The 27,150-nt window shown below is 34.7% G+C and overlaps 4 protein-coding genes across 7 annotated transcripts; 2 read left to right on the top strand and 2 right to left on the bottom strand.

Moving 5' to 3' along the window:
* Window positions 1-231: 231 nt before the first annotated feature.
* On the bottom strand, window positions 232-1,697 carry LOC126855754 (probable H/ACA ribonucleoprotein complex subunit 1). The gene is made up of 2 exons (XM_050603646.1): window positions 1,564-1,697; window positions 232-1,039 (listed from the first exon to the last, which is right to left on the bottom strand). The coding sequence occupies exons 1-2, from the start codon at window positions 1,627-1,629 to the stop codon at window positions 332-334; spliced, it is 774 nt and encodes a 257-aa protein (XP_050459603.1). The 5' UTR covers window positions 1,630-1,697; the 3' UTR covers window positions 232-331.
* Window positions 1,698-8,103: 6,406 nt separating this feature from the next.
* Window positions 8,104-9,736, top strand: LOC126855755 (tetra-peptide repeat homeobox protein 1-like). Its single transcript, XM_050603647.1, has 2 exons — window positions 8,104-8,139; window positions 8,826-9,736. The coding sequence occupies exons 1-2, from the start codon at window positions 8,116-8,118 to the stop codon at window positions 9,495-9,497; spliced, it is 696 nt and encodes a 231-aa protein (XP_050459604.1). The 5' UTR covers window positions 8,104-8,115; the 3' UTR covers window positions 9,498-9,736.
* A 6,442-nt stretch (window positions 9,737-16,178) lies between these two features.
* On the bottom strand, window positions 16,179-19,178 carry LOC126855746 (suppressor of Mek1). 4 transcript variants are annotated; one of them, XM_050603618.1, is made up of 5 exons: window positions 18,992-19,178; window positions 18,583-18,720; window positions 18,295-18,474; window positions 18,074-18,206; window positions 16,179-17,994 (listed from the first exon to the last, which is right to left on the bottom strand). In XM_050603618.1, the coding sequence occupies exons 2-5, from the start codon at window positions 18,616-18,618 to the stop codon at window positions 16,277-16,279; spliced, it is 2,067 nt and encodes a 688-aa protein (XP_050459575.1). In that variant the 5' UTR covers window positions 18,619-18,720; window positions 18,992-19,178; the 3' UTR covers window positions 16,179-16,276. The 4 variants fall into 4 exon arrangements, with proteins under 4 accessions (XP_050459575.1, XP_050459579.1, XP_050459578.1 ...); XM_050603622.1 differs by having other exon boundaries at window positions 18,583-18,646; XM_050603621.1 differs by lacking the exon at window positions 18,992-19,178 and adding an exon at window positions 18,841-18,975.
* An 85-nt stretch (window positions 19,179-19,263) lies between these two features.
* LOC126855750 (protein phosphatase 1H) lies at window positions 19,264-22,547 on the top strand. Its single transcript, XM_050603634.1, has 7 exons — window positions 19,264-19,358; window positions 19,456-19,829; window positions 19,956-20,213; window positions 20,302-20,519; window positions 20,591-20,861; window positions 20,959-21,218; window positions 21,300-22,547. The coding sequence occupies exons 2-7, from the start codon at window positions 19,644-19,646 to the stop codon at window positions 21,583-21,585; spliced, it is 1,479 nt and encodes a 492-aa protein (XP_050459591.1). The 5' UTR covers window positions 19,264-19,358; window positions 19,456-19,643; the 3' UTR covers window positions 21,586-22,547.
* The last annotated feature ends 4,603 nt before the right edge of the window (window positions 22,548-27,150 follow it).

The raw sequence follows: 27,150 nt of genomic DNA, 5'->3' as shown, positions 1-27,150 counted from the left end.
TTTACAGACGTTTGAATTTACAATTTATTTCTTGTCGTGTGCTATGATTGTGCAACGCAGGTAAATCAGCAGAAATAAGCGAACTGTATACTTTCAAGAATAATACGTTAAGAGAAATTATTTTTGGTCGCTACGAAATAAAGCTCTATATCAAGTTAATATTTTTACGCAGATAAAATAGATACGGAAGGAAAAGGAAGCTTCTTACAGACAGTGAAAAAAAACACCGTATTAATAATTTAATATTTATTCAGCACGCGTGTATAAAAAAGAAACGCAATTATTATATACAAAAATATCATCATTAATATCGATTGACGTCAGATTATCGTCAATGGTGCCCAAAGCTGATCTCGTGTCCTCCGCCAAATCCGCCTCCCAAACCGCCACCGCCATAACCACCGCCCTGACCGCCTTCGTGCACCAGAACCGGGTATGATTCCTTGACGACGACCGGAACTTTAACCGGATAGGGCACCTCTTTCTGCACGGGGTAAGGTACTTTATAGGGTACGCTATAGGGAACTGGTACGTGGACGGGCACTTTAACGGGTACCTTGTAAGGTACCGGGACTGGTTTTTCGACAGGGTACGGCACGGTTTTCTCCACCGGAACCGGGTAAGGCTTCGGAACCTTAACTGGTATCGGGTTGTCTACCGGGACCTTCACCGGCACGTGTACGGGCACGGGTACATTCTTCTCGACGGTGTAGGGCACGGGAACCGGCACCGAAACTTCGCGATGGATCGTGATGCCCGAGATTCTTCCACCGTCGCCGCCGCCGCCGCCGCCTCCGCCTCCGCCTCCGCCTCCGCCAAGTCCTCCAAATCCGAAGTCACCGCCACCGTAGCCGCCAAAACCGTGTCCGCCAAAACCACCGCCGCCGCCGCCGCCGAAACCACCGCCATGACCCAGACTCAGTTCCAGGCCGCGCTTGCTCTTGGCGTCCTTTGAGTCGACGGCCTTTTCTTTGCTGTCGATCTTCTTCGTCTCGGTGGCCAGAGCTACCGCCGCCACAAGGGCGAGAAGCACGAGGATCTGTGAATAAACGTGAGTTAATTGCGGTCTTTTACGGTCAACCTTAGAATTGACTGATCTATTTGGAAGAGAGTTTTAAAAATCTCTTTGAAGTTGATAACAAAAATGCCTTACAATAGAAGAGATATAAACAAAAGATAATCTAAAAGAAACGTGATATATATAATAAGAAAATTAAATGATAATCTGCTATTACGAATGCCGGCGCACTTTGCAAAATACGCATAATTAATGCGAAATATCTAATTACATCTTTCACTATTTCGTTTTTTGCTAGTAAGATTTTTATTCTCCTAAAAAGACAAAAATCACGTAGTAAAAAGGATTTTTATTCTGCAACACTTTACGCGAGGAACGCAGCATAATTATCTCTAAACGATCTCACGTTGTCAAATCCCTTAACGCGGCCCTCTTATACATCGTTCATAATCCTCGTGCAAGTCTTCCGTTCCGAGGCGAGGGTCCTAAAGGGACCCTCGTCGGAGCCCTAGGTACGCGCCGCTTTATCAGCGACGCGAGCTCACCTGCGAAGTGCTCATGGTAGCCTTCAGAAGTGCACACTGAGATTGCATCGTACCAATCAGCGGCATATATACCGGTACTTTCGCCCACTGCTCGCTGGCCCACTCCACGGAAAATCGCGCTCGTCCGCGTCGGTCTTTCTTTAAGGTGAACAGACCGACACCGCGCGGTAAGCCGTTTTCCCACGGGCTATCCGCCCCAGCGTGGCTGATTACTGCCGGATGCCCGGATACGGGCGGCGTAACATCGCCGTTCCAGGCTGTTCCAATCGCTATATTCCCCTCGCCGAGGAAAGATCGCAATTTCAGAGTTAGCGATCGATTCGACTTTTCTTTCGCGAGCCTCTCGATCTAATCCGCGACTTTCTTTCTTTCACTTCGACGGGCAAAAAACATCACGGATATTTGCTCCATTTTTGTCTCGTGAATTTTACCGGATATAACAGCGGTCGTAGCTCCCAATGCGTTACGCAACACAAAACTAGTTGCTTTATGCAGGAATAATTAGGAAACTCAATGACGTATATAAGCAAATTGATAAGAAATACATTAATGTACTTTTATTAACTGAAACTGTCATAAGAGGCAAGAAAATATTTTTCTCAAAATGTCTTTAAAAATTATTTAATAATTGTTTATAATATTATAATTATAATAAAAATTTCATTGAGAGGCCGTAAAATATATAGACGTAACAGCCTGTCCTTACGTTCAATGCTTATCCTTTCGCCTGAGACATAAGTGGATGGTAATGTGACGGAGAATATTCGATTTAAATCTAACGTCGCGTAATCGCCCACGATAGAGATCTTAAATTTAATTCTACGATCTTATCCACACGTTTTCCTCGAGAAACGAGGTTTAATGGCACTTATAGAATGCCTCTCAAGCGCCTTAGAAAACGTAACTCCTATCGATACACTTGATTCACCGAGTAATAACCGCTACGAATCGAAAAAGATTCTTTGATAACGCATAACTCCCGTGAAAATTAAATCACATTAAGATATCGAAATTTTTCTTAATTAATACATAACTAGTGGCTTTACGAGCCACCTCGTGCCTCGTAAAATCTAATTAAGTTAAAGACAACATTCATGCAGTATGAAATGATAATGCGCATGCCAGACGATGCGACGATTAGACTTTCTCCGTGTGTCGCGGACACGCGCGCGCATTTGTATCCCGGCATCATGCTCGATGTCCGTTTAATTAAAAAGTAAATTCGCAATGCGCGAAGGAAGTTGTTAAAGTTAAAGTATTACAACGCTTGGCAATAATGCGGTCGATGGTGCACACGTTGATGGTCGTGAAAAATTTTATTTCGACACACTCACTCATGAGGTAATCAACGCGCTATTGTTGTTTTTTCAATTACCTTTCCGTCAAGTTTTACATTTTGTAATATTTCATATAAATACGTCTGTGTAAAAGAATCGAAAGTTTTTTGATTGTCAATCAATCAACCGTGTTGTTAATAACGTAACCACGTGTGAATCATCTAATGTCGAAATAAAACTGATATCTTTCTCATTTTTTTTTTTTTTTTTGACCCTCGATTCTAATATACCGTTATCGGATTTTAAAAAGACATACGCCGCTGCTTAAAGTCATTCACGCGCAGCAACTTTTTATTAAAACCACTTTCGTAATCGATTCACATGAATACTTTGGCATTAAACGTAACTCTTACTTGTATCATTCCCACGTTGGCATTTTATTAACCGCTAGATAAACCAACGTAATTCCAGATAAACACATTAAATAACGTCTTTGCAAAAGGGGTCTCACTTATATATTTTGTATTAAATAATTATAACGCAGTTACGTGTGTGTATATTTATACGTGTATGTTTCATTTAATAAACCTGTGTAATGATCATATAATTATAAGCCATATGAAGCGCAATACGCATATTAAATAAATATTCATATCTCGCTTAAACCATCACAAAGTTTCAATACACGGCAAGCATTTGCATTATTCAGTAAACAGTTGTTTCATGTATCGGGTCAATACAGATTTCGTTTAATGAGGATATGCTCATTACAAAATCATTTAATCGAGTTGAACTTTTATTTAATATATTGAACTCTCGATTAAAATGCATATAATTAAATAAATATAATATATATTACATATAATGTGGTAATCTTTACCTCTCTCTCTCTCTCTTTCTTTCTCTCTATCATTAGTTATTGTGAAATTATAATCCATTTTAAATATCTACTATTACACTTTTCTTGCTCACATAATTGATTTAATCTTTTTTTTTTTTAAGCTGCCATAATTGATTAATGATGAAAATATTTAATAGAATACAAAAATATAAAATATAACACCTTTGTAATGTGCAATATATGCCTTTCTATACTTTAAATTCCTAAAAAAAAAAAAACGAGTAAAAGAGAGAATCGGATATAAATTTCTCAATAAAGCATTTTTTGTGCGGTACAATCCTTCTCAAACCAAATCAAATTTACCTATAATCCTATTTTTAAATGTCAATAATTTATGCAATCAATTTTTACTTATAGCTTTTTAAATAATTTATTTTTATTTTAATGATTAAATTATTTCTAAAAGCGTGTAATAAACAAATACTTTTATTAATGTATGGATTTGAAACTTAAAATAAAGGCAATAATTTGAGATATCTTGAAGACTATAATTATATATAAAGTTACCGCGTATATTTTTTAATTATATCAGCGTCACATCAGCGCAGTGAGAAAAATCAATTTAAACATAAGCAAATATGAAAATTTATATAATCAACCTTCATCAATACACACGCAAAACAGAAACATCCGCACTTTCTAAAATCTAAAATCGCGATACTGTTTAGAGAAAGAGAGAAAAGATAGAGCTAGAAGTCTCTTTCATCTCTGTAGAGCGCAAATTATGTTTATATTTTGAAGGGCCGAGAATGTTTCAGAAGCGAAAAGGACGTAACTAGAAAACGGCTTGATAAACACCTTGAGCGAGAACATCTATCCATATATTCATGAGAGCGGCGGTCTGGCCAACACCAAAGCCTTTCCCATTATTGCATAAGGTTACACTTTGCGGTCGGTGAAGCAGAAATGCAGACTACGCGAAAATCCCGTCGACGACGACTGTCATCGTCGTAGACAGCGCGCGAAAATCCGATGCACTTAGGAAGTATTTATGCCACCTCGCCGTCACTCTTCCTCGATGATATAAAAAGTTTAAGCAACTTGAATACCAAAAAACTACTTCGAGAAAGATAAGAATCGTAAATTGAAAGTTTGCTTCGCGGTCTCGGGACGTCGCGGCTTTCCGCAATCGCGATCAATTTGCGTTTTACGCGAACGAGACCACCTGTCGAAAAAAAATAGCGTGCTAATTAAATTAATAACGCATTGATCCGTACACTTTTCTAATAAGTTCTGACGGGAAGAAAAGGGAGGATACGCAGATATTTAAGTTGACATTAGGCGCAGGTGCTCGCGTGCAAAGGAATAATTTGCATACGGTGTACACGAGAGCTCGGCTTATTTAGTTATACGAGATCAAAAGGGGTTTTCGTGGTTTCGCGAAAAAGCACTTCTAAGAGACATTAGCGATAGGAAGCAGCACGATGTGTCAAAATTTACATAATTTCGATCTGCATAAATATCAAGATCATTGATAGAAAGTATATCGATAGAAAGTATATAATCACCGATATTGCCACCTTCAATACAACGTGCATCGTATGTATTGTGTCCGGCAATAAAGATAATCGGCCAATTCACTTTGCAAAGTTCCGTATACGTAATGTTACGAAGTCACTGCAATCGGTCAAACAGAAAAGAAAAAAAAATAATAATAAAGGCTGAAGTTTTCACCGCGGCGATAGATTTAATCTGATATTCTTATAGCGGCCTATGAAAACAGCTTCCTGATATTATTCCTACTGCAGAGAAACTTTCGAGCGAATAACTTCGCAATTAAAATCATGCAGCTCGCATACACGTAATTCCGAACATAATAATACTTCGCGCAAAGGCATTTATGACACAATAAGAATACACAGAAAAGTTTAATTTGAAAAAAGACTCAACTAACACCTTATGAAAGTATTTATACATTACATCGCTACTCCTGGACGAATAAGAATATCAAAAGCGAACCTCGTTAAAGTTGTATCTTTTAAATTAGAATTAATTTAATATTGAATTGTTATGTTTAACAATAATATATTCAGAACGCATCAAAGGATATAATATAATATTACTAATACTTACATTATTAATGCAAAATAAATGTATTATATTATTAATATAAAGTTAGTATGCTTATGTAATATATTGATGTATTAGTAACATTATAAATTGAATATCATGAATAATAATTAATTATATAAATTTATTACATGCATTTGTATAGATATATTACGATGTATTAACAATAAAGTCACATAAATTTTAACGTACTTAATTAAAACTTTACAGCACAACACATTAAGTTTGTTAATCAATAATTACGATCGACTTACAGGGATATATTGTCGCTGTTCGATGAAAATGCGCGGCAAATAATTAATTTAAAGTAAAAACGATTGCAATAAGCGAAAATAAGCCATCCTAGAATCTTAGCGCATGTAATTAGTTTTAAATTCAATAAACGTAAGATTCTCGCGGCTTTAGCAATTAATAGATTGTCATCGTGCTCGCACAACGGCCGATTAAACAGGAATAAAGTTTCAGTTCATTACTGTTCGCCGTATTCTTTCGATCTTTTATTATCATTCAATGCCATATATACGATCTCTACAATCTTTCAAGAATATTTTTTGAAGTAAATATATTGAAAGAAAAGCAATTGTTTTCAATAAATTACTATCGAGAGACGATTCTCTGTAATAAAACTCTTGATTTGTAAGAAAGTTGACATCTCTGATATATTCGAAACTGTCAATTGTCAGGTTCCGAAATATCGTGTCGGCAAGCAGCAGCGCGAGTAGATTGCGGTCTCCAGTGAATCACTATAAATTCATCGAAAACAATTTAATCCCCGAGTATAGGTCAAGTGGAAGCCATCGCATACATGGTTTCCCCGATTTTCGTTGCAGGTCGATCGACAACCAATCGAAAGGGTATATAGGGATCATTTGGTCTCTCGAAACATGCTTCTATCCAAAGCTAGAAGTCAAATCAATATTTTCAGATTCAAATATGGAAATACAAATTCAGATGTATGGAAATTTATTCGTGTCGATAACTCTGATAAACCATGGATACGCGAATATTCCAACACCCTTCGAACCAACCGAGATCGCGGTACAAAGTCATTTCGAGATTAACTGTACCCGCGGGAACAACGTGCGACGTAAACCAAAAATCATGCCGTTGTTATATATCGATATGATACCGAGTTTCTACATTCGCAGGAAAACCATTTCTGACATGTGTGAATTTTGCCCGACTGTGTTAACGAGTGCCAACAATTTCCTAAAGTAGTAGTGACGGTGATAGTAGCGGTCAGTATCTTCAAATCATTCTTTTTAATTTAACAATCGGTGATGATACAATCTTCCTTCAGCGACAAATGTCGCGGTGCACGGAATTGTAGGAAAGAGATAACATTCTGGTTGAACAAACTTATGAGCATGAAAATAAGGCAAGTATATTAAATCTGAAAGAGAGAAAAAAAATTGGTATCAAATGCGTTCATATATTCGGACGATGTGGAGAAAGAAAAAAGCGAATAAGAAAAAGCACTTTCGTGTCATCAAAAAATTCTAATTCTCTGCTTTTTAAGTTAATTAAGCTCTTAATATTGATGAAGCTTTCGGGAAGCAGTGTCAATCGGATCAAATCAATAGAAAATCAATCCTAAAATTGCATTATTTATCGCTGTAAATCGTTTCAATAATTAATTTATTTTATAATTAAGAAATTTTTAATTATGCATAAATGTAAAATATATTAATAAATTTTATGAAACCAGAAATTAATTAGAATTGAGAGTCATGTAAAAAATTGTTTGCCCATAAAGAAAACATACGAGAAATAATTAAATATGCTTTGTATTTTAAGTTCATATTTTATTCATAAAATGTTAAAGAGAGACCATCTTATTTAAAATGTATAAAGCAAAGGTATATCTAATTGAATAAGAGATCGTTTAATATTAAAAGCTTGAAAGTGAAAGCTTTTTAATAAAAATTATTTGTATATGTATATTTTTATCTAGTTGTATATACACTACTATAGCTGAGTAAAAATTTAATATCGTACAATTGTAGCGAATAATTCGGATTTTTTCCGCTTTGCGTCGCAGAAATGCGTTTCTATCCAGAGTCAAACGAACTCGAAAACGCGACAAAACAGTCTAGAAAAAAAACAAAGGGAAAACTGACGCGAAGACAAAGGCAGACGGAGGAAAGCGTCGCCCACGACTTGTCTTCCTCTTCTCCTGTTGACTTCCTACCCGCCGACAATTTCATCGGCACGCTCGAGTTGCCCAGCGGGCAGAGCGTTGCGTCCCCTATAAAAGCGAGGGTAGACGATAGCGGTACCAGTGTGTGCTCACTGCCGACCAACATGAACAGCACCGACAAGCTGAAAGTGAGTAGCTCCAATAAGATAGTCAGTCGAATCGGCACGAACCGTATAGACGAATCGTGCTATGCGCTGCAGTCTCTTTCTTACATATTTCTAAGCGCGATGATTCGTTTCCTGTTACATGTAATGATTAATCTTCGAGGCAAATTTTTATTTGCGCTTTTTTACATGACACTCGATATTATATATTCTTTTTACATGTTGCTTTCGAAAATATTATCAAGATTTATTAGACGATATTGAGTCTCCAAAAATTACAGCCGCTCACAATTTATATAACAATAGTTATGTTTTATTTAAAATTTTGAATTACTTTAAAAGTATATACTTTCTTTAATATGACAATTTTTAAGATAGATTTGATGCTCTTATTATTAAATATTTTCTGCTAAACTAATATTATAATTAGACATAACTAATGTTATGATTAGACATAATTAAATTAATTATGTATTTATATTCTCATTTTACAAAACAAACTCGAATAAATCGTCCGTTGATGCAAGACACAATAAGATCTTTCATAAAATCTTTAAATTTAATCTCGTGTTAGTATTAATAAAATAAGTTGCAACGCATGTCACATGACGTTGTATCTCGCACTTTGAATAATATTAATTCTAAGATCACGTTCATCGTACGATCTCCAAATTCAAGGACAATTGTGCTTGTTTCTTTGCTTCCGCCAGGTGATACTCTTATGCGGCCTAGTATTATCGGTCGTAGCTGAGAAGGCCGAGGAGGCAAAGAAGACCGAGTCCAGCGCTCAGCCAAAGGATGAAAAGACAAAGCGCGGATTGGAACTGAGTCTGGGCGATCACGGTGGTTTCGGGGGTATCGGAAGCAGTTTCGGCGGGGGGGGTTTCGATGGCGGTCATGGCGAGATAATCTCCACCGATCACATCAAAGCGGTGACAGTCACGAAACATGTGCCGGTGCCGCACCCGTATCCGGTGGAGGTCACGAAGCATGTGCCCTACCCGGTGAAGGTGCCGGTCAAAGTGCCTGTTGACCGTCCGTATCCAGTCCATGTACCGCAACCTTACCCAGTGGAGGTCGCAAAGCACGTGCCCTATCCGGTAGAGAAACCGGTGCCCTATCCAGTCAAGGTGCCCGTAAAGGTGCCCGTCAAGGTGCCCTATCCAGTCAAGGTGCCAGTCAAGGTTCCGATCGAAATATCGAAACCAGTTCCCTATCCCGTCAAGGTACCCGTGGTCGTCAAAGAACCCTATCCCGTAGTCGTTAAAAGTCACGAAGGTGGCTTCGGCGGTGGCGGATTCGGTGGCGGATACGGTGACGGACACGGCTTCGGTAGCGGTTTGGAACTTGGCAGTGATTTCGGCGGATACGAGCATCATTGATACAAAGTTGACGCAGGAAGGAAGCAAGGACGGTTTGCGCGGCGCGAGACGAGGAAGCTTTATTCGAGGAATGGATCACCGAGCGGAAAGGATCAAGGAGCGACCGACAAAGAACGATTGCGTTCTAATAAAAAAATTGACGCGACGCATCAATATTCTATTTCATTGTGATCCTATCCTCGGATTGTACTATACACCCTGTAAATGTAAACACGAATAAAGTATTCTTTTGTATGTAACGATTGCTTACGAAACTGCTATATGATGTCGAGAGAGCATGAGGGAAGGCTTAAAGACGACGGGGAGATGTATTAGTCTGACACGTTACGCGATTATGAAGAATTGCGAATGGAACTTTCACTTTGTTGATATTACGAGAGTTGCGCTAAGAGAATACACCTGTTTTATCGTAAATCGATGTATGTACCGCTAGAAAAAAACAAGCATACACGGATCGTTAAAGTAAACGGTACGTTCGATGCGAGAGGGATAAGCGTAAGAAGTAAATGTCAGAGCGTGCGAAAATTGCGCGGCGAAGCGATAAATATTCCATCTTGCGAATGTCCTCTCGCCTCTCTCTTTAAATTAATCTCGGCTTTCGACACACGCATCACGTGCCACCATGCGCGACGTATGCGTGTCTTGCGCCATAAGGATTCGGCCAACGATCATTAAGCCGCCAACTGCGTCATTTGATTTTTCAGGGTTCAGGGATTTTTCATCGGCTGGGCCGATAGTTTGTGAAACGTAATGAGAAACGTGTGTGTAAAAATCGCGGAAAGGGGCTGTTGCCAAACACCACGCGATTTCGACATATCGTCGCTTACTACGCCTTTACGACACTTACTCGATACTATCAGAATTTATCCACAAAAATATTCGTATAACGGTGTCTTAGATAGTTGTTTTGCATGCGAGTTTGATCTAATTATGCGGTGTGTGTAACGTGTTCCGAAATGTATAATTTTTAAATATCTACTATGCAAATTTCTACAATGCAAATTAGTATCGAAATGATTGAATGGTTTACAATTTAAACCTCAAGGACAACGGCATTCTGTCGGATGCCAAATACTAAACCTCTCATTTTACTCGAACATACCTAATATTATAATAATGTTTGTGCTCCTAAAGAATTTGAGCATAAATTATATACAAACGATAGTAAATCAATTATATCCTTACACTGTTGCATTTCCCAACTTAATAGATCGTTAATCTAGCTGCAGATAATTCTATGTTAAATATAACTAAATTCAAACGTCATATCGTCGAGATCAATAGACTTTCTCATATTTTTTTCCCCTTCGCTTCCGTAAAGGTTTCGCACGCATACGAATAATGTCGCCAATGCACTCGCTTTTGCGATACCAAGTTTGTACCCGATCAAACTTCCCTTTCGTATTGTGCGATACAATGCACACAGCGTCCATCTCATAGCTAGATAACTATGGTAATAGAACGCAAACCTAATTGCCTCCCACGGTAATAGACCTGTACCTTGGCTATACAAGTTCCTCCGACTACATACATCTTAGGTACCATTATGCACGATCCATTCTGCGGCGGCATGACTCGTCCCGACGATAGGATGTCTCGTTAATACATGGTTACCGTGTAAACCGAGCCGGCCCGAGAGATACGAGACACACGAGAGACATTTACCCCCGTCGTTGTCAGCTTGTTCTCTCGCGGGCCTCTTCCTTTTCCCTTCGCGTCTTACTTTCGTTGCGGTTCCAATAGTGTACGATCGGATAGCAGCATCGTTTCATCATACACACACACACACACACACATACCCTGGACTCATTTCCGCATGCTGACTCCGCTTCCGTCGCGCGTGCTAAACTAGAAATTGAAAGCGGCGGGTCGTAAACGATTCACGATCTTAACATCCAAGAAAGTCGGCTCCCGGGTCGAGAGAGATCGTCACGCTTGCTCGTTACGTATAAACGATGCAATTCGGCAAAATTACAGGGAACGACGATAGTATGCCTTTGTTGAATGTTGCAAGTGAGTGATTTTCGTTATGAGCGAACTATACTTTATTAGCACCGTTACGATCGCGAAAATCGATTGATTACGAAACTGCGACGCGTTCAATATCGCGCATATGATCGATTAAGAAAAATATCAATACTGACGAACATTGTTCTACGAGATAGAGCAAGCATAAGAGAGAAAGAGAGAGAGAAAAGAGAAATAAAGTCTCAACACTAAATTTATCTTCTCGCGAAAATTTATTACGCATTCGATCGATGAGCAAATCCCGCATTATCCAACGCGCTGCGTGCGTCAAGTAATGATAGTTAATGGTATGGGAAGTTTGTGCGGAGAAAAGGGGAAAGAGATTTCTTTCATCAGCCAGTGGAACACGTGCATACGAAAATAAATCGAGATGCGCATATTACATTTATAAACATCTAGGATAGCGGAAAGATACGAGTTATATAATATATTTAAATGTGCGCAGTGACTCTGCTGCTTCAACCGTGATGCAATATATATTCCTTCAATAAACAGCGAATCATTCAAGAAAAGCGCGGGCGATTGCTTCTTTAGCATTCTCGGAGAGAAAGAGAGAGAGAGAGAAAAGAAGATAATAAATGTCGTGTTAGAATAATCAAGATATCGATTTCTGCTCATATTTATAAATAAACCATATCATATCGTAAACATATCGAACTGTTGCACGTTATATTTATTTTTAACTCTCGAAAATCGCTTAAAAAGAACTGTTATATTAATTCGTTTGATATAATCGATCAACTTCCTGCCGCATTTCTTTCGAATGCGATGTTACCATGTAGAATCAAATTATACGCGTATATGTATATCTTACTGTCTCGTCTCGATTATGCAAGTTATTCTTCTTGCGCATGTTACGATTCGAGACTCATGACTCGACACTAACATCAATCTCGGTTACGAATATCTGTTGAGTAATTTGGAAAAAAATAATAGGAATTTTAATGTTGACGACATATTAATTTTATCGAATGATAACGTTATGTCAAACACTTCCCATCGTGGTAGATGTAATTCGAAGCACAATGCACGCTTGTAATCGGTTGCGAAATCGCGATTTTACATGGTAATTTTATGGAAGCGAAATTCGATCGATTTTTGTTAATAAGATTCCACGCGCCGTTAATAAATTTTTCGCGGCGATTTTATCGCGCTCAATTAGAGAAACTTGAGAATAGAAACAGCACGGCTGGCTGCGACAGAAAATGATGGTTATTGCATTGTGTGCACTTTTGTGATTATCGTACTATCCTCCATTTCTTCACGAAAAATGCATCGTGAAAACGTGTTATGATTGCGATTTGGCGATTAATTAATGTGTGCGTTAATGCACAGAGCATGTTAATAAAAAGTTATTAAGTTTAGACATAAACTTTTAAAAAATCTGAAAGTCTGTAATATCTTTATAATGTTATCTTAACTTTTCATAAACTACGAAACGCATAAGATTATTCAATATATTTTCCCGGCCGCAAAAGAAATACCGAAATCCTTTCTATAGCGTCATGTATGCCAATATCGTCGCTTGTTTGCACAGGAAAATGATCGCCGACATAATATTGATATTGTCAATAACGTAATCCGAAGTTCATCTTTCCAAGTCTGTGTTTCCATAGCAAAATTTGATGACTTTAAAGAAAAAAATTTCGAGGAAATCGAAGAAAGACGAAAATGTCGAATGTGACTAATATTTCGTAATAATCAAATAAAAAAATAAACTATAAAGAGTAAAAAAAAAAGAATAGTAGATAATAAATTATTATAATGAACGGTTCTAATTATCTCGCATTTCAAATGTAATTCATGGTATTCTTGTCTAGTTATATTAAAATTATGGCTAAATATACCAAATTTGGAATTTTAATACAATTTTACAATTACGCGATGTGTAACGTGTAAATAGATTTCAAATAATGCTATTAATAATCTAAAAATCGATATATAATGTATCAGATTTAAGATATCTGTGAGTTGCAAATAATTCGGATTATTCTGAAAAATATCAAAATCATTTTTGCATACTTTAATTTGTATAGCTAATGCATTATTTTGTGTGCATTTATAATACAATAATTGCCAACGTGTGTGTGCATTTCTCGATCAATTTGATATACACAGATATATTGCTTTTTTCTACCTACTTAGTCAGACCAGTCAAATGCACTAACCGAATCCTACATTAATCACAAACCGCAGTTTTATATTCAACTTGACTGCTTAATCTTAAGTTGCAGAAAATGGCCACAATGTCTGGAAGTTACCCATTCGCTTTTTCTAATTACGCTATTAACAATAATATATCGATTCGCAGATAAGTCGCAGTTGATAGTTAATATCCTTGTACAAATGGTCTAATATAATTCAATGAGGTTGTTACCTTAATACCTCTTTCGTAATATCAAAAATAAATTCGTAAAATTCTTATAAAGTACCGCAAAAATATGTGGTTAAACTTATTGTTCAAGTAACAATCTCTATTATCCGGCGAAACTATAAATTTAACTTTTATCGTAAGTGGAATATCTCCAGTAAACTGCATATCACGTGATAAAAATAAAAGATCAAATTCATTTTATCGCCGTTCAAAAGTTGATTGAGAGCGAAACACTCGACCGATCTTTTTTTTCGACATAATTGAAAATAATTTCGCTATAATACGTATGTAAATATAACAATCTTCTAGTTATAAATACGAATGTAAATATAATAATCTTCTAGTTACATAAAAATCGTTATATAAAAGTCTAATAAAAACGTTAAGAAGACCTATTTTTCTTATCAATTGTTACATAAAGTCAGTAATTTAATCGATATAAGAAAAAAAATTTGAAAAATGATCAGTCAAGTCTAAAACCACAAGTATCGTGTGTTTTTATAAGAGTACGCATTGATTTTTCCTCTTTTTGTCGTGTCAGTTACTCGCGCGTTGTTTCATTTAAGCTTTGAAAGCTTTCCTACTGAAGATCGAGGAGATCATGATCGTGTGTCGTAATCGCCGTACGGCACGTCCAACAGTGCTGTTCGTAATGCAATAACCGCGATTACGCATTACCTGACTATGAGTACTTCCTTGATACAGGATCGCGTTTATGCATCGCTACCGGCGCAACGCGCGCGCGCGCGCGCGCGTGTGTGTGTGTGTGTGTGTGTGTGTGTGTGTAAAAATGCATCGACTTTCGCGCGCGGTCTACCTACTTACCTAGCTACTTTTGCCAGTCGCCTCACGTGAGCGCGATTTTCCTCTGCGAAGCTTTTTGTTCTTCTCATCTGGGATATAAACGCGAGGAAAATTGCGCCGTCACGATTCAGTTTCCCGTAACGTTAACTACTTTGCCGTATAATGTTGCACTCGGCGAAAATATAACGCGGTTGAATATTATAGCGCGATGCGTGCACACAATGATATGCAGATTAATAAGTTTCTGCAAGTTACGAAACAATGAGCAAGATTGCCTTAGATTCATTTAAAAGATTTAATTAAAAGCTATCACTCTTCTTAATTCTACTTGAATATAAAAATTGCGCTGCGTGTGAGAATTAAAAACAGAGATATATATGTTCTCACAATGAATATAACTCGCAAAGTATCGAACCATAAACCTAGGAAGGGAAAGCAAAAGCTACGTAATCACATTATTGAATGTTAGTATGTGAGTGAAATGGCGCACTATCTTACTAATCAAATAAAATTCGATGTATATATGTGTAGCGTTGCAAATCATATAGGTATTATATTATTATTATTATTACTATAACTTTATTACTATATAATTATAACTCAATTTCTCTCTTTCTTTCTCAGGCTTGTTTTTTACATAATTATATAAAATCTCATATAGCGCACGCGCATATAGTGGCATTATGCAATATATTTCTTTCATTTTTGTGCTATAAAAAAATGGAGCAATGTGAAATTATAGATCAATCGTGATAAGGCAGAAATAAGCAGATTGCTCGTTAAATAACGAAATATGAAAAGAAATAGCTGGAGACTTTTATGATAATTATATACAAGAATTCCGTTTCTTATAAATTAAAGAAAACAACTTGTATCCTGTCGAGAGTTAAGCTTTGTTATAAGGCATATCTCCTGAATCCGATTTACGATTACATCACGATAATTTTAGGTGCAATAACGTAAAAAAGTTTCCGCGAGAGATGTTTCTTACCTAACGTCTCCAGCTGAAAAGTGAAGGACGATCGTTTTTATGATCGCATATGTTGAGATAATAATTAAAATCTTATATGATATTATATAATATTAATGCATTTTATATCTTTATGTGATCGTTCATAAGTTTATCGCTGCCCTATATAATGTATACAAACAGTTCCATACAATGTTTATATTTTAGTACGTAAACAGCTAAGAGATCAGATAATTTCATGGTCCAAATAACCGCAAAGGAGCATATTATCTACGAAATTTTTATTTACTGAATTATTCATTAGACACAATCCACACGTCAGAGTTTTATTATTATTATTACTATTATTATTATTATAAAGAGAGAAAATTTAAAGGGGAAAACATCTATTTGATAAAACAATAAATATTTTCTTCTAAAGTCTAAAGATTTCTAAAGTTTTGTAGTGTATTCTTTATTATATATATGTAAATAATATATAATATAGAATGTATATATAATATAGAATTATATAAATTCTTGAGAAATTTATTTGTAAATATTTTCACGAATACATTTATTGATATTAAAACTAAAATTTAATTACATACTATTACATTTAAACTAACTAGGTTGAGTGTCAGGATTTATATCAGGATTTATATCAGATTTTGTATCAGATTTTGTATCAGCAATAGCTGCTGCTAGTTCGGTAGATTCAGTAATTTCAGAAGTAATAACTTTCTGTGCATCATTATTTGTATATTCTTGATGAGAAGAAATATTTTCATCTTGCACTGATATTTCTTTTACATTAGTATCGTTATTAGAAGAATTAATAGTTTCAGAAGGATTATTTTGTGTTGTGTTATTATTATTGTTAGTTGTGCTAACATTTGCGTTCATTGCACGTTTCAAAGCCAAATATTCCTCTACTGATCCTGTTGGAATTTTTTCAGATGTAACAGTTGTATCAGTTGAAGAGGATTGTGAAGACGAATTTAAATTTGGCGATTTACTCAACTTAGATAATCTTTGACGTTCTCTCAATCGCTTTCGAATTTCAGATTGTATTTTAGATTCTTTTATTACATTTTGAACATCGTCAGTTTGATAATAGCGTGATGCCCAAGTTTCCATTGAATCTGATTTTGGCAAAGTTGCTTCAGATGCAGATTGTTTATGTTCTTCTTGAAAAGGAATGATAATTTCATCTTGACTCTCATCACAATTTTCTATATCCATCACAACATCACAATAATCATCTAAATCAATTATCTCATCCAAATCTGCTGATTTCTCTTCTTCAATTATTTTCTCTTTCGCTATTTCTTTTGTCTTATTTTTTTCTTCCATGATAACTGTATTTTCATTTTCAGAAAGGCTTAATTGTTCTATAGTATCTACATCCTGTACATCATTTGATTGTTCTACAATTTCAGTATTAATTTGTTTTAAATTTGAAGTGTTTTCACTGATAGAAGAAGTAAGCTGTAATTTTGTATGTGATTTTTTCTTCGATTTTTTACGTCTCTCCGCAACGTTATCTGCAGATATTGATATTGATAATGTATTATTCTTTATATCTACATTTCTGTCAGGCATTATTGTTCTTGTTTCGCTACTTAAATTTGTTTTGGTTACAATATTATTGTGTGCCTCTGTTACTTGATTTTTTAGAGTTTTGCTTGAATTCTTTATGTTTTCAACAAAATTGCTCGCAGATTTTCCAGTTTCTGTTGCATGTTCATTTTTCAACTTTTGATTTATTCGTGTTTCGTCATGAACTTCTCCGTCACTATCACTAGATAATAATTCGACGACCGGGGTAGGTTGAATTACTAAAACAACATCTTCATCTTCGCCTTTATTTTGTTGAGCACTGATAATTTGTTCTAACTGCTTACGACAATTTTCTTTTGCCTTATCATCATCGCGTCGTATTCTAATGTTATTCTCTATTGTTTGACTGTCATTTATTTCTGATGAATTAGTGGACGGAATTATATCCTCCTCTTTTCGTATCAAAGCTCTTATAGCACGAGCTCGCATTTCTAATTCTAATAAATCTAACAAACTGTCTCCTTCTTTTCCTTTATCTTCCTTATCATCTTCTTTCTTAATTTTAACATTCTTATTAGCTTTATCATTATTTTCATTTTTAATACTACATTTTGCTTTAGAATTAGACTTATCTGAATCATTTTTTTTAATATGTGGTTTTCTTTTAATATTTGTTTTATCTCGTTTTACTAACTTTCCCTGTTTACCATTTTCCTTTTTAGATATATCATCATCTGTCAACCATTCTTCTGTATCCGAAATGATTTCTAGAGAAGGTCCTGAAAGAAAGATACAATAACTAGTATTATCTTTAAGGCTTAATGCTTTCTATATATACAATATTCAATATGCATGTACCCGAATCATCTGTTTCGCTTGTATCTGAAGATTCCAACATAGGTTTGCCATTTAATTTCGATAATATTCGAGCTTTAGACATACCATTTAACTCATTCACACAGTATTCTTCTAGTTCACTTAAATCTACATGCTGTATATAAACAAAAAATAATATATTATATTCTTAAATATATTTTTATATTAAAAACATATCAATTTATAAATATGCTACAACTTACTTTCAAAACTTGAGGCAACATCATACGAATTTTTTCTGGCTTAACAGATTTGAAAAGTTGTCGGGCTAATTCTTTACGATTAGATAAATAATTCTTAATTGGTTTCAAATCTCTTGAATCAATTTCATCTTCATCTGATGATAATGATGAAGATGTACAAGAAGATACAGTACTGTGTTCCTTAAAAAGAAAAAGAATTCTTCTAAGCATTGTGCAGTAAAAATCTTTTATATCATTTCATATCATTTAAAAAATAGAGATATTCAAAATATAATTATAAATGATTACCTCACTGCTGCGTACATTGTTTCTAGTCTTGGACATATTTTTTTAATGTAATAATCCTTTCCATCTGAATAATAATACACCAAGTAATATTGTAACAAACTGAATGAATATAAAACAATTTTCCTTTTATATTTTCATCTAAAAAACCATAGATTAAGAAGTCTTTTTATACATATTTTATTACAACAGTATATTTTTTCTCTGTCTAAAATAGATATATGTTGATGTAAAAAGAAAAGAAGGAAAAACGAAACTCACATGCAGAAAACTGTATAAAAAATGGAATTTAGTAAAGGAAATAATTATTTAAATAATTTATAGTTTACATTTTAGGTTAAAAATGCCACGCTGTATTAAAGTATAGAGCTAAAAACTTTATTCTACATACTTATATCTATTTCCTTTTTACCTGTATGATAAAGTATATCTGACAACAGCTGATAGATTACTACATACTATCGCCTATATACATTCATTGAACTTTAACTGAACTTCTGTTTACAATACAGGATGCGTTCCGTTTCACGCATTGAGCGCATAGATCGCCTGAAAATCTATAATTCACGTAACATATATTATAGATTTCCAAGCGATCTATGCGCTCTATGCGTGAAACGGAACGCAACCATAATCAAATAAAGATTTTCTGGTTTTGAAAACGTCAAGCAGGTGTCGTTAGATGCCAATGCTCGTGTTACATTATAACCTGTATTGTTGACAACTGTTTGTCAACAAGATGACATTAATTGAATATAATTACTAAACGTCTAATTGCAGTAAGTACAATTAATTTAATAAAAATGTTTTACGATAAGAATATATATATCATGTCAGATGTCAAACATTTAATACAAGGATTTATTTTTGACACAGGCATTTTGACAGATAATCATTGATTTGTCTAAGATATCAATCAGCTGTGAGATTTATACATATCGTTATCTGCAAAATATTTATAAAATTTTTATACTATGCTGAATAAATGTAATGTATGATTACAGTATTGTCAAATTAGTGTCAATTGAAACTTTGTGTAGTTCTGTATAACTTACGAAAACAAAATGTTTAATCGCTTTAAATCAGTATTAATGAATGCTGTGGGCGCAAGCGAGTTAGGCCTACAGTATCATAATGATTCGGATAATGATATGATGACAGATTATATTAATTCTAATTATGTCATGGAAGTAGAAAACAAACCTTATAGCCGTCCAAGTTTTCTAGGCTTGACAGCTGAAGAGACACAGGTATTTTTAATTTCTTTTTACACTAAATCATATGTGAATGTCTTTTTAAATACAGATAAAAAGATATTAATAAATTGTAATATTAATATTTGTCTAAACTATCCGTAAAATATTTATTTTATACAGGTGAGTGCAGATCACAGAGTAAGGCCTATAATAGTTCCAAGGGATCTTAGTCGTTTACCATGGTGTGCTGGTTACGCAGAATGTATAAATGCTGGAAAGAGTACTTGGAATGAGGACCAAGCTTCTGCGACACGTGGAGATCTAAAATTGTCAGATGTTAATGTCACACTGCCTTATGTTATGTTTTCAATGTTTGACGGCCATGCAGGGTATCAAGTTGCCCTTACAGCAAGATTACAGCTACATAGAATAATTCTTGTATGTGCTCCCTTCTGGAAAATTCTATTGTTTTATAGAAAATTTTATAATTTTATAGAAAACGAACTAATAAATTACTTGAAAATAGGAAAGGTTACTGGCTATACCAGCTAATATGTTACTGAATGAAGATGAAAATGAGCTGATAAAGGGCAGAGATCTAGTTATAGGTGCTATAGAATTAGCATATAGACAAATGGATCAAATGGTAGAGGTACAAGCTCAAAATGGTGGCGGTGGTTGTACAGCTATTACTATTCTTTTTCTCAATGGAAGGCTATATGCAGCAGGAGCTGGTGATTCAAGGTATTATAATTTATAGATAATGGGTTGAGGTATAAACTTAAATGTTTATGTAACTGTTTCTATATTATTAGGGCTGTGTTAGTTTTGGGGGAAGAACAACGTGCTCTCACTAGAGATCATACTCCAGATTCTGAATCAAATCGTGTTAGAGCTTTAGGCTTTCTAAGAAGCAATGAATTGCTCAAAGGCCATTTTACTCCATTGGAGTTTAGAAAAAGACCATTACAAAAAGAATTAGGATCTATGGTTTTATATCGAGAGCCTTTTATGACAGGTTGGGCGTATAAAACTTTAACACATCCAGATTTAAAATTACCACTTATTTCAGGACATGGAAAAAGGGTACGTTATTATTAATATTAATTTATAATATTAATTTACTCTTCAAATTAAAGTAATTTTGTTTATGGTACTATGAGAAATCATTTGTAATATGTAGAGTAGAGTAATGGGAACAATAGGTGTAACTAGAGGTTTTGGAGATCATGGTTTAAAAGCAGCAAACACTGGCGTTAATATCAAACCATTTCTATCATCACAACCTGAAATACAATCTCTGGACTTGGACAGTTGCAATCTTACTGAAAGAGATTGCATTATTGTTGCCACAGATGGACTCTGGGATGTAGTATCTGATAAAACAGCGGCAGCAATACTTAGAAAGACACTTGCACCTGATACTCCATCATTAGAGTACAGGTATTTTTTTTTGCGGACTGAACTTTAACTTTAATTAAACTTTAATGCTAAAGTACGATACAAGATGTTTTCGGTTTATAGACTGACAATGGGTGCTCAAGAATTAGTGCAAGCGGCGAGAGGTCGCTTAATCGGCAGAGTGTGGATGGGAAAATCCGAGAATCCTAACGAAACAGATGAAAAATCTTCACCTATAGCATCGGTGGACGATATTAGTGTATTAGTAGTACCTTTATATCCTTATTTATGTGAACATAAACAGTGGCTAAAAACGACACAGCAAGAACGAAAATATGCTGCGGATTCTCTAACGACAATATGCTTTGATTATCCTATATCTAATAGATCAGCTGATAGTCCTGCATAATAAATCATACGATTATTCGAACAGATCTGATTTCATATAATTTGTAATGTGAAATAAGAAAACGAAGTTATCATATAACGTGCAGCTAATGAGTTACATTTATTCACATTACTACAATAACTCATCATAAATTCGTGATTGCTTATTTAGTCCTAGAATAATTAGCAATATAAGTGCAAAAGTGCCGCATATATATTTCATGGTTCTCTTTTTGAAATATTAAATTGTTGCATACTGCCACTATATGTATTTTAACTACAAAAGGCTATGTTTTTATTATTTAGACAAACATTCCATTATGATACCTATTTTACATTTACAAAATCTTGAAATGTTTGGAACAAAAGTATTTAAGCATCTCATATATAAGCACCAATTCCTGGATTGTCACTTATGTAATTAGTATATGTAAACTGTAGGCCATGTAATATTAACAAAATATCGAAATATTTTTTATATTGCTTTTGAGGCAAATATGTGTTACCATTCGACATTTTAAACGTTTTGATGTCTTATTATATTCGTTTTTATGTTAAAAATATTAACCCTATGGTTGCTCAAAAATTTCTATATATACATACATATGTGTGCTGAGATTGAGAACTTGTAGGAAAAACAAGTAAAAATTTAAGTATAAATTGAAACTTTTTCCGTTAATTTATCGTTATCCATATTGATTAATTGTAATTCATTTTGGTTTTATTTATTGGTAATTTTGCGAAGTAATTTTAGCATGATGCAGCCAAAGGGTTAATACATAATTGTAAGTATGATATAAATTATAAATGATCAATATGTATGTGTGTGTGTAAGAAATTGTATATAAATAGAGAAAGAGTGTTATTATATCTTATTTGCAATATAAAACTATGAAAATAAGCAGATTTTATGAGATCATGTATTATGTAGTCTATATAGTTAAATTGTAATTCTTGTAGTTATATTAAATAAATATTACAAACACATTATTTTTTCATATTGACACATTTTTATGCAAAGTTTCTGTTAAATCCTAATCTTAAAAGGAATTTTTCGATTAATCATAAATTTTTTGGCCAGTTTTGAGAAATATCTCTTACATTTCAGTTTTAATTTACTTTCAGTATTTATTGCAAGATCGTAAAAAATATTTATTTTTTTAACAGAAATTGAAATATGTACTTTATATCTTAAGTGTGGGATGGCGCTACAGGTATTAAATTAACGTTTGCTAGCACTGACAATTATATACACAACCAACAAATCAAATTTTAATATTAAATAATTAGGCCGTCTATTTAATTTTGCTAAGAAAAAAGGAATGATTCAGAATTTTTTACGATGTATTGCTGTATAAAAAGTTATAATAAAAAAAATTATTAAAAATAGTCAAAATTGTAACCATATCATATAAATTTATTAAATATCGCGTTCAATTTATAAGCCTTTCACAAGAAATAATGTATTTTGCTACGCAAAGAGAAATTCAAAAATATTTAAAAAAATGTCTGAAAAAAAAGAAAAATATAAAATGCCTTTATCATGTTCAAAACAAACTCACATACAAAGTCTCAGCGTTGTCGAGCTTCGCTTAAATGAGTTGTTTTTCTGTGCGATGTTAAATGGTGAACTTTTGCGATGTGCGTGCAGGCACGCACGTGGACATGTTTTATACGTTTCCGGGGCAAGTGCATTTCCTCGTTGCATGGCCGGCGCATAGCATTTCCGAAGCACATTTAACTCTCATAAATTTAATTACGAGGCTCAACCAAATAGGAGAGACTGGTCTCGCTTTTTGCCAGCTCGATGTTATGATTATCTCGAAATTATTTATCGAATTATTTATCGATGAATTCCACGAACTATAAATTATCAACACGCGCCGGGACATATACATGTATCTAGAGATGAATCTTCATCAGATATAAATTAAGTGATAACATCGAACAATCGATAATGTTATACGTACTTATCGTTACAAGATATTTTTCGAAATATTTTAGTGCGAAAATAAATACTTGTGTATAATTTCTTGTCATGTTGAAACCAAGTTATTTATTATTAAACAAATCTCTGTAGAAATTACGAAGACTTTACACTTTTATGAAATATATATAAAAGGATTACTTTTTTGTTTGATACATATTTTAATTGCGTAATGTCAATTATGTTAATCATAATAATTAGGAAAATGTTATTGGTACATCACGCTTCATTAACGTGAAAGAGCAAATAACGTGAAATACAGAATACTTGATGGCGCGATGTTTTATCTCATTACGGATTAAACGGTCGAGAAACTGGAAGACGTTACGTAGCAAATTTCTGTCAACCGACGATGATGAAGTCGGAGATGAATTGTAATGCGCTATGCATTTCCGTCAACTAAGAACGACAGCATAAAAGGGTGCTGGGATAGAGTGTCGCAAATCACTGTACGAAAAAATGCTCGTCTACGAAAGTATAGGCAAGCGTTGTGACAAAAATTAAACCTAGTTTGACAGCTCACCGTTGACTCACCATCGATCGATTCCCAATTTTGTGAAAATTGCTGTGCACTGAGCTGATGGCTATCGCATTTCGTCTTTCCTACGCAATGCATCATCGTTTTTAAAACTTCCAATCAATGATAAGAATATACTATCTATACGTCTCTGTTAACTTTTAACTAATATAATCAGATTTTAATTTTATTTGTATGTAATACTTAATAAAATATGCGTACACGAAAGTTTAGAAAAAAAATTTTCAAAAAGATTAATATTTTATACAGTAAAAAATATATTCTCTCTTTATCTATAGTTTTTAATTATCTACTTTAATATAGTATTTAAAAAAGAGATCAATTTTATTTATATCTTGATAAATGAATCAATCATACTCGATAGTTTTATCATAAAATTTCTATATGTTTCAAAAGTATAATGTACACCGGGCATTTGATCGAAAAATGGGATGCACTACTTTTGAACGGTCATCTGATCACCGATATGTTTTTCGTGGCGCCGGATTATGACGGGCGATCTGTCACGGTCACCGTAACGGTAACTCCAAGGGGCTGGAAAGGGCTTAATGCCTCTCCTACTAGGAATAGCGCAAGAAAGAATGTGCGTGTGGAGAAGGATGAGGAAGGAGAGTACGTTACGCCATATCAAAATGGCCACAACTTAGGGGTCCTGTGTTACCCCGATATATCATCGTTAGAGAACTTTGGACGGCTTCCTGGTTCCAGCATTGATGGCTTCCTCCGATACGAAATGATGTATCTGTTCCTCATTGCTGCAGCGTGGAAATGAGAATCGGATGCAATTTGAAAGTAAAAGTATCGTCTAAAACGATAACAAAAAGTTTCACGACTGCTTACCCATCCGTCTTCTGACTCACATTTCGGCATAAGAATTTTATTTAAATTAAAAAGGGGTGAATTATATGCAATGCCAACTTGCTATCTCTATAAATCTGTTTGAAGACAATTTACAAAGATATATAATGCTGTTAACAAACGATTTTTCACATTAACATTGCAATTAGAATAAGATTAAAATAATAAATTATTAATAAGATCAGAAAATTAAATAGCAATTAGAAAATAATTTATACTCAACAGCAATATATGATATCTACATAGCTTAATATATTCATATGTTGTTTTGATTTTACTGAGCTTGTATATTGCATATCTACGTGAAAATTACATCAAGATTAGCAAAATTTTCTCTGCATGTTTTTCTTGGAATACGCATTGTAAATTGTAACGTAGACACGTCGCTATTGATTATCGGCTATCGCATGCTTCTTGTCAACTCTCTTAGCTTGCATGAACCTAATGTCGATCTGCTGCAAACTAATGTTTAGCTGCCGAACGGATAATGCAGCAAGTTTGCTACCGAGGGATTATGTCACCAGCTCTTAGAGTTTCAGCTTCCAAACCTAGATACATATTATCTATATATATATATATATATATATATAGATAGATAATACCTTGGCGAAGTGACGTGTTATACTTCTCATCGTCAGGTATTTAGACAACGATGCTAAATTTTCATTTATTGCTTACGCGCAGCTAAGAAATTTCAATTTGCTATTCAAAGCAATTTGCTGATTAAATTCGCTTGCATGTACATAGCATCATAAACGTGTCTTGATAAAATAATATACGAAATATTGTGAGAGAGTATAGTGAACCATAAAAATATCCTATACTAATTTTGGATATTAAATGACAATAGAAATACTATAAGATATTAAAATATATCATTTAGCAGAGATGTTATTACCGGCAACATTTCTGCAAAACAAATTTCTAGAAGAAAAAATTATTATTGAAAGGAAACAATAAATCCAGCAATCCAATCTCGAATTTTGCATTTGTTATCGGAGAAATAACTTAGGCAAATATATTTAATTTGATTTAATAATATTCGGGAAAAGAAAAAGCGATAAATTAAACTTGATCGATTAAAAGTTAGAGATTGCGGAAGATAATAAGGATCACGAAGGAAGTTAAGAACGAAAGCATTTCTCCTGTCTTTTTGTCTCGCCCGACTCGTGAGAGCTTTTTGTCGTCATTAGCTATTTTTTTTCTCGAGATGGTCCCTAGCCTGCAAAGTATAAAAACGGGTCGTCCGACTCTCTGACGGGTATTTCCTCAGAAATTTATATTAACTGCGCGAACGGACAGATAGAATGATTACGTGCACATCGGCACGTATATACGTTCGTACATATTCGCGTGTTGAAAACGGCTACATTGAGCTTAATTAAGTTTTTCTCTATGAGTCTCTTATGCAATGTCATGCAAATAATTGCAAGCTCTCTTTGAGAAGGACGAGATATTCTCGCGTATATGGCGCTGATGTTGAACATGAAATGAAGATTTTGGAAAAAGAAAATGAATCGATTATAAATAATAATTGTAAAATACTTATATCAAGTATGCGTATTTCTAATAGGTTCTCCGAATATAATCAAAATTAAGAAATCTGACAACTGAAAATAATAATGGAGATGGTGCCGTCACTTTGTCCAAATAATTATCATCATATATTTTCAGTCTTTTCCACATGCGATATCAACTTTTCCTAACTATTTACATTATCCAGATTTCGCATTGGCGTTAATCTGTCCAGCAGTAAGTAATTAAATTTCTACGAATGCCATTTCCGCGGAGAGTTTATCTAGAACGGTTAAAAATTCTGACTTTTAGTTGCCAGCTTTTATCGAAAAATGCGACAACGCGACGAGTCGGCAGATAAATCCGGCAGAGCGTTTCCCATCCGCGCGCGCGTCCTTTTCGCAAGTTAATGCGCTTTCCGCAGGACGCGCGCTGGACGTGCAACGATGCCCGACGTGTGCGTGTGCCTTCGGAGGCCCACGTCGGTTTGTGCCGACGACAGGAACGGTTATCCGATATCAAATTACGTACGTCGAGCCAAGTTCCTCCACGACCCAAGACCTCGGATCTGTACGCCAATAACTTCGTTTCTGCACCGGCGCAACTCGCGATAGTATAATCTGTCCTAGTCGCCACATTGGTCGCAATTGGTCATCTCGCTGTTCGTGATCTTTATAGATTGAGAAAAA

Source organism: Cataglyphis hispanica, chromosome 17 (assembly GCF_021464435.1).
Source record: "Cataglyphis hispanica isolate Lineage 1 chromosome 17, ULB_Chis1_1.0, whole genome shotgun sequence".
In the NCBI taxonomy this organism is placed as follows: domain Eukaryota; kingdom Metazoa; phylum Arthropoda; class Insecta; order Hymenoptera; family Formicidae; genus Cataglyphis; species Cataglyphis hispanica.
This window is presented reverse-complemented; position numbering and strand designations above follow the sequence as displayed.